At 42.6% G+C, this 18,371-nt stretch overlaps 1 protein-coding gene across 3 annotated transcripts in view; it reads left to right on the forward strand.

Moving 5' to 3' along the window:
- MAP4K3 (mitogen-activated protein kinase kinase kinase kinase 3) overlaps positions 1 to 12,810 on the forward strand; it is a 135,186-nt gene extending 122,376 nt beyond the window's left edge. Inside the window, exons 32-34 of one of the 3 annotated variants that reach the window (XM_074949758.1) lie at positions 2,003 to 2,073; positions 8,507 to 8,562; positions 11,424 to 12,809. In XM_074949758.1, coding sequence (XP_074805859.1) covers positions 2,003 to 2,073; positions 8,507 to 8,562; positions 11,424 to 11,511 — 215 coding nt within the window. In that variant the 3' untranslated portion in view covers positions 11,512 to 12,809. Of the gene's footprint in view, positions 1 to 2,002; positions 2,074 to 8,506; positions 8,563 to 11,423 lie in introns of all 3 variants that reach the window. The other 2 variants (XM_074949759.1, XM_074949760.1) reach the window with 2 other exon arrangements.
- Positions 12,811 to 18,371: the final 5,561 nt, after the last annotated feature.

An 18,371-nucleotide genomic window follows, 5' to 3' on the forward strand; every position in this document is an offset into this window, starting at 1 on the left:
CCAGCAGAATTTAATCAAGGAGAGTTACGTAGAATTTGTTCCACAATAGATAGAAGAATTCAAAATTGTCAACTCTCATAATGGGTGCACTTATTTTACACACTTCATTCCCACTCTTGGGAACTGAAAATGCACTTCACATTATTGTGGCATTCTGTTCATGACACTCAGAACGACAAGCCACTGTGTTATCTCTCAGCTTCAGCAAGAGTGAGTTTTGCTAGAGATTAGACCGGATGTCAGCTTCCTGCCACACCTGTCTTTCTACTCAGAGGCAAACTCCTCAAGGCTCTATGGATATGTCTACACTGCAATAGAAAACCCATGGCACAGAGTCCCAGAGCCTGGGTCAATTGACTCAGGCTCATGGGGTTCAGAGCTAAAAAGGTACTGGAGATGCTCAGGCTCAGACTGGAGCCCAGGCTTAGAGACCCACCCCGCCTGTTAGGTTAGCTGAAGACTCTCACTTTAGTTTAATATACAGCACTGAGATGGTTTTGTAATAAAACAAGAATAAATATATTAATAAAGAACAGATGTAAGTGATACTAAGCAAGAGGAAAAAAAAAAGGTATGGTTACAAACAAAATAAAACACACTTTCTAGTATTGGAATCTTAACAGATTACAATCTTGGTCTCAGGCAATTTCTGTTGCTTATAGTCAGTTCCCAGAGACTTCAACCCCCATGTTGTTCAAGGATCCACCTTTCACAGATTCCAAGAGCTCTGGCCTGTTTTGTCCCTTAAATGATTGATAAATAAGGCCTGTTCTACACTAGAAAATTTAGATTGGTTTAACTACATCTGGGGTCAGGGGTCTCAGGGAGGTGGATTACCTTTGCTGGTGTTGGCATAGGTAGTGTCTACCCTGGTAGCATTTTAAGTGTAGACGGGCCCGAAGTGCCTTTTTGCTCCCCTTACATTACTTAGAGTTCATTGTCTGCTTCCAGAACCATGAAGACTTCCTGGATTTGCAGACTCTGTCTCTGGAGTGCTTTCTAAGCTGCTTGTTAGCGTGATTGCTTTGTTTACCTTATATGTAAATGTACTTTTATTGTCCGATGCCTGTAATCAAGCCAGTCAGACAAGGGAATCCACATTCCTTTGTCTGACAGGCTTGATTTATACACTGCCTCCAAAACACATTTTAAGAACATAGTTCCAGCACACACTCAATTCTTTATACACAACCAGTGCATACATTGCAGAGTGATATTCATAACCGGCAATTTACCAGTTTACATATGATATCTTACAAGATAGCTTTTGGATACGTATTATCACAGTGTGTTGGGATTAGTGAGTGTGTCAGGCCTGATATGAGTTACACTATAGTGGCCCTCTGCCAGTGAGCACTAACTGGCTGTGAGGGTAAAAAAGAAAGTCATTCTGTCTCTTGAAAATGAATTTTAAATCCTTAACATACTATAACCCAGTAAATTTATACAACTCTCTTTTGAAAAAGCTAGCACTTTGCTGCTTCTGTAATTAGAATTTAATTTAATTTAAAAGGCAGTTGGGAACTATGATATAACTGCCTTTTTTTAAGACAGAGAAAATGAGGGGAGGGGGATGGGAAGGGAAGAGGAGGGTAAAAAGAAAAAAGGTTTTAGTTGTAGACTATTTTCAGCTGTTCTCTTGAATTTGGGAGGAAAAGGCAGAATGCAAGTTTTTGTAAAGTTCCAATGCTTATGTACCTGGAAATCTTGCACATTTTCTAAAGATTTAAACTCTTGGAGAGAATTAATATTTTACAAGTAACACAGGGCTCATATTAACTAACAGTTTTTAAAAAAAAGCCCTTTTTTGACCAGTTTGAGGTGAGTTAAGTCATTCTGGTGAAACATTTTGGGATCTTTTGTGAGGGAATTGATGTAATTATAAAATGTCTACAGACAGAATGTAAAATTGCCATGATAGGAAGGTAATAAATATTCTTTGCCTTGTGAGAATAAATTGGGGTTGTCACCAAAATTAACTCAAGTGTTCTTTTCCTTCTAGTTTGCCTACAAGACAGTGTTTTAGCTTTCTGGAAGCATGGAATGCAAGGAAGGAGTTTTAGGTCAAATGAGGTGAGTGCACTATCTTCCCTATAATTTTTTTGCTACTAATTCAGTTAAAATGTAACAAGAATAAGAGTAAATGAATATTGTTTTATTGAACTGAATAAGTGTAAATAGGATTCTGTGTTGGACATAACAGCTAGATATTTTAAGCACTGTTTCAACAATATCTAAATTTCAGGATAAACCAGAAGAATTCAGCTTGTCATCCCAAGATTAAACTTTAAATGTTGAAAACCCTCACAGAAAACAATGGACCTTAGTTTACTGTTCCAAGGAACAGAATGCCAAGGCGCAGATTCATTGCTAGTGGAATATTGTGGAATCTACATTCGGTATATTGGAGGCATTACATTCTGGTGTGGTAGTGTTATACACTCACTTTGCACAAGTGTAAATGGCCATGTGGGGAGAAAAGCAGTGGAGAATCAGGTCCAAAAAGATGAATTAGCACAGACCAGGAATTCACCTCTGTTGTTAAAAGAGCTGTGTATGCTTTGAAGAGGCAGTGAAACCTCTATCCCTCCAGCCATGAAAAGAGAAGCTGCATGGCCTGGGGAGAATAGTGCCTTCTCACCTCTCTCAATCATGAAAAGAGACAGTTGAGTTCACATGCTGCAGGGCCCAGGATCTGACACCACCTAACATAAGAAGAGGCAGAAAGAAGTAACAAAGTAAACCATGCTCCTGCAGCAAAACATAAGGAGTACACAATGCTACTGACTTGAGTATTCAGTTTGGAATGGATACTGAGGAAACGTTTAGCCAAAAATCATCTGAATATTCAAAGAATCACTTCAGTTTCCCTAGTTATTAACTCCTTGACACCAGCAGCTGAGATTTCCCAACAACTGGGTGCTCATGCATTTAACTTTAGCATTAAGAGTTAGGAAATTCAAGTTCCTATTGCCAAAGAGTAAACATATCAGTGGAGAGAGTGAGCAAGTCACCTTTAAATACAATTAGTCATCTATATACTTAAATCATATCAAACTTAGATCTTCCATTTCGTTAGTCACAGTATTTATGTAGAATATCCAATGAGTGACCATGCTGAAAAAATGCTGTTACTGTTTTGAATGATGTTTAGTTTGTCTTTGTGAGCTGCCAAAAACGTATTTTGTACAATTTATCAGACTATTTTTAATTCTTTGAGTGCCTTCTGCATAATTTTACTCATGGGTTGTGCTGGCCTCTGCAGCCTAAATGCTGGAACTATCTCCAAACAGTGTCCATAGGAGTGCTCACGCACCCCCTCCTATATCTCTCATCAGCATTCCCTAACGTTCTGAGGGCAAGGCTATAAAAGGGAGCATGGTACTATCTGCCTACCTCCATTCCTTCCAACCACAGCATCAGATGGAAGCAAACCTTTTCAGATCTCTTTGATATGGAGCTTTTCTCCTAAAAATGCGATTGATAATGATTAGTGTAGTTTATTATATTGGATTATTATAACTGTGTATTAATGATAGTTAATTGTTTAGTTGAGTTAGTGTTAGTCATGGATCTGACGAACAGAAGATTGGGCTTTAAAAGATGTGCTTGTTTTCTGGCAGTGTTTCTTGCATTGTACTTCCATGTAAGATGTCTGGCGTGTCTTGGTGAGGGACATTCTCTATCCAGATGCTCTGTCTGCAGTACGTTAATTCCTACAGCATGTAAGGACAGAAAAAGGCTACAAGGCTCTCATTCTACAGAAAGCATTGGCAGCAAATCTGTTGGATCTTAGGTGTCCCAGAGCTCAGAATATAAGGCAAAAAACATGTCAGCTCCAAGTTCAATGGCTGCTAAATCTAAGATGCTTATGAAGACTCCAGAATTGGCACTGAAATTCCCATGTGCCTACAGCACATCTGGTACTTGGGACATAGGATTTATTGATTAAAAACCTGCAAAAGGTGCCATTGGCACTGGCCTCTGAGACAAAGGCTAAGCCATGAGAAAAGCCATCTAATCCATCTGTAGTGGTTTTGAAGAATATGACTAAAGAGAAGATGACAACTGTTAGCAGGTCAGATCCCATATGGGATATTAGACATTGGGTCTAGCAGACTAGGATTTGTCTACTTTAGTTCCCAGACTAAAAATGAAAGCAGTTCAAAGAGAGAGATCTAAACCGAGACCTCAATTTGTGGATCCATTAATTCTGCTGGATCCAAAGACGGGGCTGAAGACACAGCCAGAACTGGCAATGGTGCAGTTATTGGAACTGCAAAATATAGATACAGTAATAGCAGAAATTCATCCCATTGGAGTGGATAATGGTCTGGATCCCTGGGAGAGACCCTCTATGGAAAGGAAAAAAGAGATTCTGTCAAATGTCTTCACTCAGGTTCCTACAGCTGAATGGATAATAGAACTGCCATGTGTTACGTCAACAAGCAGGGAGGGGCTTATTTGTCATAGTTATGCAATGAAGCAATCAGGCTATGGGATTGGTGCATACAGCACAACATTTATCCAGTAGCCCTGTGACTATCAGCAAAGGACAACTGCACAGACCAACTGAGCAGAGAGAGACAACACAGTTACATGAGTGGTCGGTAAAAGAGGAAGTGATACACAAGGTCTTCAGCAATTGAGGATATCCTGTCACAACACAGTGTCATCAGTTCTGGACAAGGGCCGAAAAGGATGTGCAGTCCATATTGGACTCATTTATACTGAATTGGGGAAAAGGTGTGTTGTCTGCTTTCCCCCCTTTCCATTAATACAGAAAGTAGTGAGGAAAATAATATAGGTTAGGGCAAGAAATGGCTTTAGTTTCTCTGGTGTGGCTCAGACAGCAGTGGTACATGAATCTACTTGGGATTTTACAAGATGCTCCCAGTATTATTGGATCTATTTTTCCAGGAGCAGAGCAAGATAATTCTTCCAGATCCCCTATCTCTGCCTCTGGCAGCATGGGCTCTTGGACTTTAACTGACATTGAAAGATATTATCCTTTAGATGTCCATCAGGTGCTCATTAACTCTAGAAAACAATCGACCAGAAGATGATACCAATTTAAATTTTCATGGTTTGTGAGTTGGATACAGAACAAAACTGAATGTTCGGAACTGGCTCTAGTGTATTTTGGAATACTTACTGCATTTAAAGACTGAAGGTATTTCAGATTCTTTGCTGAAGGTTGATTTAGCAGCTATATCAGCATATCCTGTGTTGAGAGTTGTTAAATCAGTATTTGCACATAGTATGGTCAAAAAATTTATGAAAGGACTTTCAAATCTTTGTCCATCTGTAAAGGACCCACTTCTGGGATGGGACCTCAATTTAGTTTTAGCACAACTCATAAAGCCACCCTTTGAGCCCTTGGCAGAGTGTTCTTTATTTCATGACTGTAAATATGCCTTTGTAATAGGTTATAACTTCAGGCAGGTGGGTTAATGAATTATGCGCGCTGATGAAAATTTGCTGCCTTTACTTCTTTCTTTCTACCCTCAAGGTAAGTTGGTCTGCAGCTTTGGGGTCTGTTTGACTTCTCACTGCTGTTGGATACCCAAATAGCCACAGTCATTAAAATTTTTTAATCTGCAGCTGCCCAGAACACTACACCTGATCCAATCAGACACTGACCTTGGCCATGTTGATCCATACATTAGTTACCTTCTAGTGATACTAACAAATCGTATCAAAGAATGAACCCACATACCATGACAAAGCTCTAACTTGGGGTGGGCAAACTACGCCTGTGGGCCGGATCTGGCCTTTCAGATTGCCACCCTTGTGGTGCCGCGGACCCCGCACCACTCCCAGAAGCAGCTGGCACCATGTCCCTGTGGCCCCTGGGGTGGGGGCAGAGGGCTCTGCATGCTGCCCTTACCTGCAGGCACTGCGCCCCGTAGCTCCCATTGGCCGGGAACGGGGAACCATGGCCAATGGGAGCTGTGGGGAAGGTACCCACAGGCGAGAGCAGTGCACGGAGCCCTCCGCCGCCTTCCCGCAGGGACATGGTGCTGGCCGCTTCCAGGAGCCGCGCAGGGCCAGGGCGGGCGGGCAGGCAGGCAGGGAGCGAGCCTGCCCTGGCCCCGGTGCGCGCTGCTGCCACCCCTGAGCCACTCCAGGTAAGCGGCACTGAACCCCTCCTGCAGCCCGCACCCCAACCCCCTGCCGCGAGCCCCCGCACCCTTCATCCGTCCCAACCCCTTGCCCTGAGCCCCTTCCTGCACACCGCACCTCCTCCCACACTTCCTCCCGCACCCCAACCCCCTATCCCAGCTCTACATTCATGGCCCAGCATGCAATTTCCCCACCCAGATGTAGCCCTTGGGCCAAAAAGTTTGCCCACCTCTGCTCTAACTGGTGCAAAACATAGCAAGCCCATCTGCTTAGCAACACAGGTCACTCTGAACACATCATCAGCTCAAGTTCTCTGTTCTGACATTTGAATCTCAGAATGGGATTGTTTTTAGCTACTTAAAAAATCACCACAACCATGACCTCCCATTGTTGCTACCTTCTAGTGGAGCAGTAAAACTGTTGACTAATAGGGAGAGATGTGTGAGTTGAGGAGACAGACTTTCACAGGAAGTTGACTTACATTTATGTGTTTACTGCTACAATGGGCAAGAATGACTTTTAGAACTAAATGCAGAATTTACTACTTTGTATTAACTTTCTCCCAATAAGTCTTAAATGCAAATAAACAAATTAACCTTCAAAAACTATTCAAGCTGCTACTCCATGAGGCTGAGAGAGAAGCTAGGGAAGAATTGTTTATATTCCCAGAAGTAGGTAGAAATTTGTAAATGACCCACACAGGCTGAACTATAATCAGCTGGTGAATTTGGGAGTATATTTTGACTTTTTTTTTCCCCTCTGTTGACCTCACTCATGCACCAGCATTTTATGCAGTGCTCTGGTGCTCACCTAAATGAAAGCTTATTACAATAGTATGATTTCTCTGTAACACACAAAACTCTATTTGTAAGTGTTGGCACCCTTTAAAGCAAATACATGTTGGAATATTAAATTTTCTGTTTACCGTGGTTCTATAGTCAACAGATTTTATTGTACTCCCATAATTTGTTTTCAAAATAGCAGTATGCTTTTAATAGTGCTTTTGTCCAGTACATGTTTTCCATATTTTCTGTTGTCTCTTTGCACTATTTTGGTTAGTGGTATTGGTCTTGATCTCCACAGTATAATGAGCCTTATCCAAAGCCCCCTGAAATCATTGGAAAGATCTACTTTGAGTTCAGTGGGCTTTGGATCAGGCTCTGTAGGCATAGCTCTATTCCGTACAATCCATCTGAATACCTGTGGCAAACCTAAGACTTCAAAATGACATTCTTGCCACAAGGTAGTTTCATACTGCTAGCTGGAAAGGCAGGCTTACCATTCCCTCTGTGGGTATGCGTGTACTCCAACTGGGGGTGTCATTTCCAGGTTGGATAGACATACCCATGCTAGCTTTGACTGAGTTTGTGTGCTGAAAATAGCAGTGTAGACGCAGCTACATGAGCAGTGTTTTGGGCTAGCTGCCCAAATATATACCCAGGGGTTGGGCAAGATTGTACTTGGGCTGCTAGCCACTGCAGCTGCATTGCTATTTTTGGCATGCTAGCTTGGTCAGAGCTAGCGCGAATCCATCTACCTGAGGAAAAAGTTACTGGGATCTGCAGTACTGCACACATCCTCACATGCCCTTCCAGTCTGAGCACTGCTTGCCGATCAGCCATGTGTGGAATAAATACAGGGACCATGACCCATAGAAGAAATGGAGGTTACTTACTGTAACTGGTTTCAGAGTAACAGCCATGTTAGTCTGTATTCGCAAAAAGAAAAGGAGTACTTGTGGCATCTTAGAGACTAACCAATTTATTTGAGCATAAGCTTTCGTGAGCTACAGCTCAAATAAATTGGTTAGTCTCTAAGGTGCCACAAGTACTCCTTTTTCTTTTTACTGTAACTGGACATTCTTCCAAATGTGTGGTCCCTGTCTGTATTCCACTACCCGCCCTCTATCCCCTCTGCTTTGGATCTGGTTGAATTTGTGGTAAGAAAAGGAACTGAGGGGGCGTTGACCCACAGTGCCTCTCATACCTTCACTGAGGAGCATGAGATCTACTGTTCGTGTGTGGGCCCATAGATACTGCTTGTTAGAATCTCTGCACTCGGGCACATGGTTCACACGTGTACCCTCCTGTGGAATACAGACAGGGACCACACATGTCAAAGAACCTCCAGTTATAGTAACTAAGCTCCATATTTTGCATAATCTGGCAGAAAGTTCTGGAAAATGGCCCTCTCTTTTGGCCCTTATTTAAAGGACAGATTTAAAGAATTCTCAGACTCTGACTTGGACTGGCAATTACCCTAAATGGTTAATTCAGTGAGCATTAATTCCTTTCTCTAGCTACAATAAATGCTATGATACAGTGGTCAAAAATAACTGCACTTGCTACATGAATAATTATTGTATGTTTTCATTAAATAGATCACACAGGAAATTTCTGACAGTACGAGAATATTCAGGCTTCTTGGATCTGACAGGTATGAACGGTACCAGATATGGTCTATTAAAATGAAAGAGTAATATATATGTTCTCTTCCTCCTATTTCTTAAGGGTATTTTCTCACTAGTACTTCATCCTTCTGTGATTCCTTTGTGGGCTTCTTTTAGTCTCCTTATTTTTCCCCCTTATCCCTTTCCTTGCATATGTTCCTTGTCTCTCTTTCCCGAGGAGTAATAAAACTTTGTTTCTGAGTTTATCCTGAGAGTAAATACTGCTAAGCTTATATTTCAAAGTGCTCATATAGCTCCAAAACTTTTCTCTTTTGGGGTTTTAACATATAAGAACATAAGAATTGCCATACTAGGTCAGACCAAAGCACCATCTAGCCCAGTGTCCTGTCTTCCGACAATGGCCAATGCCTGGTGCTTCAGAGGGAATGAACAGAACAGGCAATCGTCGAGTGATCCATCCCGTCGTCTGCTCCCAGCTTCAGGCAGTCAGAGGTTTAGGGACATTCAACCATGGGATGGCATTCCTGGTCATCTTGGCTAATATAGCTGTCAATGGACATATCCTCCATGAACTTACTTTAACAGATTTCAGGTTTTGCATTCAGTTGTTATGCTGTATTAGATCATGGGATCTGCACCTCGAAATAAATTAAAAATATTAAAAACATACAAATTTCAATACTGTTACAAAAGCGAGGGGATCTGCCTGTTCTGCCAACATCCATGGCCCAGGAGGTGTTTTCAGAACCCCACAAGGTCCTCCGCTTCTGTTGTTTTTTGGAGCCTGCTTTGCATGGCCCCAAATCTCTCTGCTTCTCCCTGTCCTGCAGGACTAGTGAAGTATGGTAGGATGCTCAGCTCCTCCAACCACTAACTGTCCTGCAAAGTTTTGGAGCTTCACAGGGACCAACACCTTCCTACTTTCTCTGCCCGGCTTTGGAGTGCTGCAGTTTTATGAAGGCAATTAATGAAGTAAATGTTGTATGTTTTAGGTAATATATACTGAGAGCAGAGTTTCACCCTTTGCATGATACATGTACTGTACAATGTTAAACCTTAGTTTTCCTTTGAGAACTGCCTCACATGGGCTTCCCGACATTCTGGTGTTCTTGTGGCCAGAACCCTTTTCTGTGTAGGACTTTTAATCCTTGACCTGTGTGGCCATTCTTTCAACAACTTTAAATAGCTTTGTCCTTGCCGTTAGGAAGCATTCACAATGATCTCTCTGACAGTGATGAGAATGTTGAGAAATGAGCACTCTGATTAACCTAATTCTTCCACATTTTCCAGTGAGCATCACAGTCCGTTGTATCTCCTCTCCGATGACAGTAACTAGGCATTGCGTCCTATGGGGCACATTAGGCCTAAATTTAAGCAGTACAGACCCCAGATTTATGCATTTTGTGTCAGTGGATTGGAAGGCAGCAGGCCAGTGAGGCGAGGGTAGTAATTTAAAATTTAAACCAATTTGGCAACCAGGAAGTATTACAATTAAACCCTGTTTAACACACTGAAAACTTTATGTACTAGATGTTTTCAACGAGGAAAACAACCCAGCTTTAATTGTAACTGCTCTTGGCTGCCAACCTGGTTTACATTTTAATGTTTGCCCAGCCACCCCTAAGCTCCTTCGTTCCCTGACTGGCCCTCCATGCATATACCCGCCTCTCACAGACCTTTGCTCTCCTGTCACAAGTCTCCTGTAATTTTTGCAGATACTTTGGGCTCTGAGTCCATAACCCCCAACACCACAGACCCATATGCAGCCTTCTACTTAGCGGAGCTGCTGAGCTTCATAAAAACAGATGATAATGACAGGTGCTAAAGCAATGACAACAAAACAGTGGAGTTGTGTGTCAGACACAGGAAATTTTTAGCTGCATAATGGCATAGCAACCAGCACCCAGATTACCAAAGCATTCAGGAGTTAGTGGGAGAAATGTTTGACTCTTTAGATCTGGAGATAACCAGAAGACTTGCTGTTTTTTCAGTACCATTGATTTGAAACACAGAAGCAGTATCATTTTGTGAATCGCTGAAGGGCTTCTCAGAACTTCAGAAGAGGGCTAGCTATCCACAGCTACAACTCCTGCTGTGTCCAGAGAAGCTGATCAGCTATTTCAAGTGCAAGAGCAGGGCTTCGAATTCCTCCCCACCCCCACATATTGGGTTCATTATTTATATCCGCTGCAGTAGATAGATCAAAAGACTAGTTAGTTCATCTCCATCAGACAAACATGAGCTAAACTGATGGCTTGGAACAGTATTGTATACTTCTTAATCAGGTTGGCAGTCAGAATAGTCAGCTGACAGCAATTATGTCACCATAGCAATTCTGTCTTAGGGATTGTCTGCTGCTTCTACTAGAGCACCCACCTATTACAAGGGCAGTTCAAGAGGACTGAGCAGTTGGAGGTTGAAGGTCAAAGTGTGTCTCAGTGACCCTGTCCAGGTTTGCACAGGAAGCCTGTGGCAGAGCTGAAATGGACGGAGGAATCCTTACTCCTAGTGCTGCGTCTTTAACCACAAGGCTGTTCCTCCTCCTTGTGAGTGAAGAGCCAGTAGATTTGTTTGAGGATGGGGTAAAGTGGATGTGCTGCTTGTATGTGTGAAAAACTGAGACGCAGTGTCTGAAGAGCAGGAGGATTTGGGGAAAGTAGAGAGGAGAGGTGCAGTAGTCCAGGCAGTAGGGGATGAAAGCATGAGTGAGGAGTTCAGCAGTAGTGAAGGAGTTCAGTAGTGAAGTTGACTCATTGGTGATAGCCAAATTTACAGATGAGTCATGAAGGAAAGTTAGAGTAGAGGATGACTGAGTTTACAGACAGGGAATTTGAAATTGTATTTCTTATAATTGTTCATTAGATTATTTAACTTTTTTTAATTCTAGGGTTGTGGTATTGGAGAGTAGGCCAACAGATAATCCTATGGCCAACAGCAATTTATACATCCTGGCGGGGCACGAAAACAGTTACTGAGAATCATACATGGCAGTTAACCATGACGAGAAAACACTACTGCTGCAACATTGATGGATGATTGAAATTGCACAAAAACTGCAGTAACCTGACTTCAATTACTTTGTAATTTATTGTGGCATGAGAGAAAAGATGATAATGTGGTATGGACACACTTAGCATATTATACCACAGAAGTGCTTAATAATTCACTCTTATGTAATCTTTGTACATATATGCAGTATTTTTCAGTGAAACACATTGCTGAAGACCTACACTGACTTAATGTAGATAGTGATCCTTCAGTTATGTACAAGTGTCTTAGCTGTACAGATGTAAAGGTTGCTGAGGAAGCAGAAATGCAATCGGGGTACTATTTTAAGGACTTTTCACGTGTAGTTCTTATAAAATGGGATGTTAGCAATGAACACAGTGCATTTAACATTATATTGTATTTTATTATATGTAATTTACTAATACAAATAAATCAACTTTTAGAAATTGTAACCAAGGCTGTAATCAGATTACAATCTTGTTTTAATTTTCATGCAACTACACTGGTGTGATTGTTTGTTTTGCACAAAGTATTTATCTGTGATGTATTTAGTCACAAAGGTAAGCTGTGACTTCGTGGATATGACTTGGGCTTCAGAGTATCTTTTTTTTTTTAGTTTATTTGGGTAGTTTTTTTGTGAAACAAACCAATTAAACACCTGTATTTTTATATTTAAGTAAAATTCTGTAAAGATTACTTCTCTATGCTTGAAAACAATACCTTCTGGAATGGATATGAATCCCAGAATTTGGTACCTTAATGTAACACTGCAATAGTTGTCTGAATTACTAGTGTATGCAATGGTAAAATTAGCATTATTACAAGTCTTCACTAAATGGTTTTATTCATATCATGAACTACAACAGTCCACATTGTGGAAATGGTTCAAAGATCTTGTCATATTTTGACTTTTTTTGGCCTTATTATGACCATTTTCTTGATTTAGGGTGTTAACACATGGCCAAAATAATTTAGTTACTACCTCATACAAACAATGTAGTGGTTACTGCATATTGCAGGAACATAGTCTGATCAAAAGTATTTTTGATTGCTATTTTCCAGTGGAGTATGTAAATGCCAGGTTTTAGCAAAATGCACACATTTGGCTCTGTTTTGTATATGTTCTTTATATTGTATTATGATGCTATACACTAAGAACAAACTAAATTTAAAGTGATTTGTGGTCTGCGTTGTTGTGATGGGGAATGCTTTTGAATATGGTCCCTAATGTACATACTGTAAAATAAACTTTTTTTAACATGTTGTTGTACAAATAGCTTACCACCGGCACTCATTTCCATACAAGACTAAAAAAAGCTGATGGAAAACATCCATTTTTGAATGGCTATTAAGTGTTTATGTACCCTAGTATATAAACTGGGCATTCTGAATGTATGAATGGTCAAGCTCCTAGGAATGTAATTTGCCTATTTTTGACTTAACACCTGCATTTTGCGGGATATGTATCTTTACAGAATCATTGAATCCTAGAAATGTAGACTGGAAGGAGCCTTGAGAAGTCATCAAGTCCAGCCCTTCATGCTGAGGCAGGACCAAGTATACCTCCTTTACATAGGCGCCAACTCCATGGGTGCTCTGGGGCTGGAGCACCCCCAGGGAAAAATTAGTGGGTGCTCTGCACCCACTGTCAGCCAAGCTCCCCTCCCCCTGAGCGTGCCGTATCCCTGCTCCTCCGCCTACCTCCCAGTGTTTCCCGCCCAGCTGCTGTCAAACAGCTGTTTAGCCACTCCGGGGGGCGGGGCTCAGGGGAAGAGGCAGGGCTGTGGCGGGGATTTGGGGAAGGAGTCGGAATAGGGGCAGGGAGGGGGTGGAGTTGGGGCGGGGACTTTGAGGAAGGGCCTCATGGAAGGGGTGGAGTTGGGGTGTGGCCGGGGGCAGAGCGGGGGTCAAGCACCCACCAACGGGAGCAGAAGTCTGTGCCTAACCATCCCTGACAGGGGTTTGCCCAGTCTGTTCTTAAAATCTTCCAATGATGCGGATTCCATTGGAGGTTTTTAAGAACACATTGGACAAACACCTGTCAGGGATAGTCTAGGTTTACTTGGTTCTGCCTCAATGCAAGGGGCTGGACTTGATTTCTCAGGGTCCCTTTCTGCCCCACGTTTCTCTGATTCTGTAAAGATCAATACATTATATCATTTATATACTTAATAATATACTCAAATATATATCAATACATATTACTTCCATGATCTACTCAAACAAGCCTACAGGACTGTATCTCCAAGGATCAACATGTTAGTTTGAAGTCACTTTCTTAAACCCCTGTCCACTAGATATACATCAGACAGGTATGTCTACCGGTGACAGAATTCACACTGGCCCTAGCATGTCCTTACTCAACTTCTATGGGACAGGCCCTACTACAGAGGAAGATGATACTGGTAAGTGTCTCACACTCTTTCAGGGCTGGTCTAAGACAACTGGGCACTTTGCTGACTGACCAATAGCTTCCTGGATTCTTCAGGACTGCCCTTCATCCCCTGATTTTCCTAGGGCACATATTTTAGCTTCAGCTAAATTCCTTTTCAGCAGGGGCTGCCTCTGTCTGTGGAGCCAAAGTGGGTGCCCTCTTCTGGCTGCAGTTCCTCTGTTGCCTGGGTCGACACTGAGCTTCACCACCCAACAGCATCCTCCCATGTTCCCCTTCAGGCCTAGATGTGGAAAGAGGGAGACTCTCAGCTTCTGATTCCTCTCTGGGACTGGCAAAGAACTATCAGCTTCCTCCTGAGAGCAGCAGAGAAGACCCCAGGCACCCTCTCTGTTCCTAAGCTGTCCAGGGATTCCTGCCTGCTTTCCCACCTCCTTGGTCTAAGAGCATATTACTATTGAGAACACGTCTGGAAGGATGAGTGAAGAGAGGTGTGGGTATGAGATTTGGAGGTGGGATTTTGAGAGGTTCTATGGGAGACAGTAAAATGAGGAAGATTTAGAGAGATGGGGAGTTTAAAAAAGAACATGGAGAAGGATGGAGATAATACAAATGAGCAGAGAGGAAACAGGATGTTGTCAAAATATGCAATAGAATGGGATGGAGGTGGGGGGATAAAATCAACATGACCATAGAGCCTCATATTATCAGGGTCATTTTGCAGCTCTTACAATTAAATATATGCAAATTGGATTTTTTTTCCTAATAATTAAGGGGGATTAAGCTTTCCCTGCTTCTGGTGGAAGTCATTCCTCTCTGGATAATGCTAATAAAGAGCACTTCATAGCATTTAGAATGCACTAGAATAGATGCATGAAATACATATTCAAAATTATTCTTCTGGAGGAGAGAGGGAGGATATGCCTGAACTTCTGGGAAAGGCTTCAGTTGACTTCCAGCTATTGCTCAATAGTTTGTTGGATACACAAAAGAGAGTGGCGGCTGGACTCTTTCACTTGTCACTATTCCTTATTCTTTTAGCTCTGGTGAGGATAGTGTTTGGAGGCAGCTAGAAATTTCCCTGCCTTTGTAATTTGAAATCCTGTTCTCCAGCACTACTGCTAATTTCAGGAGATAAGACTAGGAAAGAGTGAGGGTATGTTTTTTTTGTTTTTTTTTTTAAAGGAATTGGGGAATCTTCCTTTGCTGAAAGTTCTGTCATGCTCTTAAGCCAGTATTAGGTCTTGTCTTCACTAGCTAAAGGTATAATTTGAGTTTTGCCTTTAACCCGACTCTCATCTGCACACAGTAATCTCTAGCTTGAATTAAATGGTGCTTTGAGATCGAGCTAGCTGGGCTGGGGGTGATGGGGGAAGACTTGAAGCTGGAGCATCGCTGATGCTTGAGCTAGTGGGGATGCTTGAGCTAGTGGGGGACACGGCAGTTGGAGTTACAATTTATCAGATGCTAATCCTACCATTGTTTGTAGCTCAAGTGGTTTGTGATGTGGACACTGCTCTCGCTCACCAGGCTAGCTTGAGTGGAATAACTCAAGGGTGCTAACTGTTGCAGTGAAGATGAGCCCTTAAGTGCATGAGTGAGCCCTTCACATACAGAACATTTCATGCAAATAGGGTTTGGAGAGAGAGAGAACGTCTCATTTCAAATGAAGCAGGTTCAGACATGTATCTGTTAGATTAGGGACTTGCCCGTATTAGTGGATGCCTTTTTGTTGCCACAAAAATAGCAGATAATTAATTTGAGGTTCAAGGGATTTTGGCCTATTTATTACAAGCAGCCAAGCACAAAGTTGTTTTTAATGTATTAAGCACAAGAGAAAATTACTTAAAATATCTGAAAAACAAAAATTAACATTCTAGAAAAATCCTCTTCTCTACGTTGGGGCCTGTGGTTACAACTGCATTCTTGCTCCTTGTCCTCCAGATATGGAGGCCCTGTGTAAAACCCCTGTCTAGCTCCAGTGTAGTGCAGCACATAGAGGTGTTTAGAGATCTCACTGCCTCTCTGTCCTCCAGTGTCTCACATCTGCTTGAAGAAGCCAGGGGTTCCTCTAGACCTCTCCTTTCTCTGGCAGGAGCTTTTATTCCAATGGGTTTTGATTTTTCTCCCCCTGTCTGGGAGAGGATTGAGAACAAGAGGATCCCTACCTGTACCACACACAGTCTAGAACTCCATCATTTAGACTATTTGTGCTTGTTTTCAATAGCATCTTTATCAAGAAGTTTATAAAGCAAAATAATTATCGGGGAGTGAGGGGAGGGGGGCTCATTAAAACTGCATTAGTTGGGGAACAGTTCACTTACCCAGGAAGGGGCTAGTCAATAATTTCATAGAATCATAGAATATCAGGGTTGGAAGGGACCTCAGGAGGTCATCTAGTCCAACCCCCTGCTCAAAGCAGGACCAATCCCCAATTAAATCATCCCAGCCAGGGCTTTGTCAAGCCTGACCTTAAAAACTTCTAAGGAAGGAGATTCTACCACCTCCCTAGGTAACGCATTCCAGTGTTTCACCACCCTCCTAGTGAAAAAGTTTTTCCTAATATCCAACCGAAATCTCCCCAACTGCAACTTGAGACCATTACTCCTTGTCCTGTCATCTTCTACCACTGAGAATAGTCTAGAACCATCCTCTTTGGAACCACCTCTCAGGTAGTTGAAAGCAGCTATCAAATCCCCCCTCATTCTTCTCTTCCGCAGACTAAACAATCCCAGTTCCCTCAGCCTCTCCTCATAAGTCATGTGTTCCAGACCCCTAATCATTTTTGTTGCCCTTCGCTGGACTCTCTCCAATTTATCCACATCCTTCTTGTAGTGTGGGGCCCAAAACTGGACACAGTACTCCAGATGAGGCCTCACCAATGTCGAATAGAGGGGAACGATCACGTCCCTCGATCTGCTTGCTATGCCCCTACTTATACATCCCAAAATGCCATTGGCCTTCTTGGCAACAAGGGCACACTGCTGATTCATATCCAGCTTCTCATCCACTGTAACCCCTAGGTCCTTTTCCGCAAAACTGCTGCCTAGCCATTCGGTCCCTAGTCTATAGCTGTGCATTGGGTTCTTCCGTCCTAAGTACAGGACCCTGCATTTATCCTTATTGAACCTCATCAGGTTTCTTTTGGCCCAATCCTCCAATTTGTCCAAGTCCCTCTGTATCCTATCTTTGCCCTCCAACGTATCTACCACTCCTCCCAGTTTAGTATCATCCGCAAATTTGCTAAGAGTGCAATCCACACCATCCTCCAGATCATTTATGAAGATATTGAACAAAACCGGCCCCAGGACCGACCCCTGGGGCACTCCACTTGACACCGGCTGCCAACTAGACATGGAGCCATTGATCACTACCCGTTGAGCCCGACAATCTAGCCAACTTTCTACCCACCTTATAGTACATTCATCCAGCCCATACTTCTTTAACTTGCTGACAAGAATACTGTGGGAGACAGTGTCAAAAGCTTTGCTAAAGTCAAGAAACAATACATCCACTGCTTTCCCTTCATCCACAGAATCAGTAATCTCATCATAGAAGGCGATTAGATTAGTCAGGCATGACCTTCCCTTGGTGAATCCATGCTGACTGTTCCTGATCACTTTCCTCTCATGTAAGTGCTTCAGGATTGATTCCTTGAGGACCTGCTCCATGATTTTTCCGGGGACTGAGGTGAGGCTGACCGGTCTGTAGTTCCCAGGATCCTCCTCCTTCCCTTTTTTAAAGATTGGCACTACATTAGCCTTTTTCCAGTCATCCAGGACTTCACCCGTTCGCCACGAGTTTTCAAAGATAACGGCCAATGGCTCTGCAATCACATCCGCCAATTCCTTTAGCACTCTCGGATGCAACTCGTCCGGCCCCATGGACTTGTGCACGTCCAGCTTTTCTAAATAGTCCCTAACCACCTCTTTCTCCACAGAGGGCTGGCCATCTACTCCCCATGTTGCGATGCCCAGCGCAGCAGTCTGGGAGCTGTCCTTGTTAGTGAAGACAGAGGCAAAAAAAGCATTGAGCACATTAGCTTTTTCCACATCCTCTGTCACTAGGTTGCCTCCCTCATTCAGTAAGGGGCCCACACTTTCCTTGGCTTTCTTCTTGTTGCCAACATACCTGAAGAAACCCTTCTTGTTACTCTTGACATCACTTGCTAGCTGCAGCTCCAGGTGCGATTTGGCCCTCCTGATTTCATTCCTACATGCCCGAGCAATATTTTTATACTCTTCCCTGGTCATATGTCCAACCTTCCACTTCTTGTAAGCTTCTTTTTTATGTTTAAGATCCGCTAGGATTTCACCATTAAGCCAAGCTGGTCACCTGCCATATTTACTATTCTTTCGACTCATCGGGATGGTTTGTCCCTGTAACCTCAACAGGGATTCCTTGAAATACAGCCAGCTCTCCTGGACTCCTTTC

The sequence above is a fragment of the Natator depressus genome, chromosome 3, assembly GCF_965152275.1.
Source record: "Natator depressus isolate rNatDep1 chromosome 3, rNatDep2.hap1, whole genome shotgun sequence".
In the NCBI taxonomy this organism is placed as follows: domain Eukaryota; kingdom Metazoa; phylum Chordata; order Testudines; family Cheloniidae; genus Natator; species Natator depressus.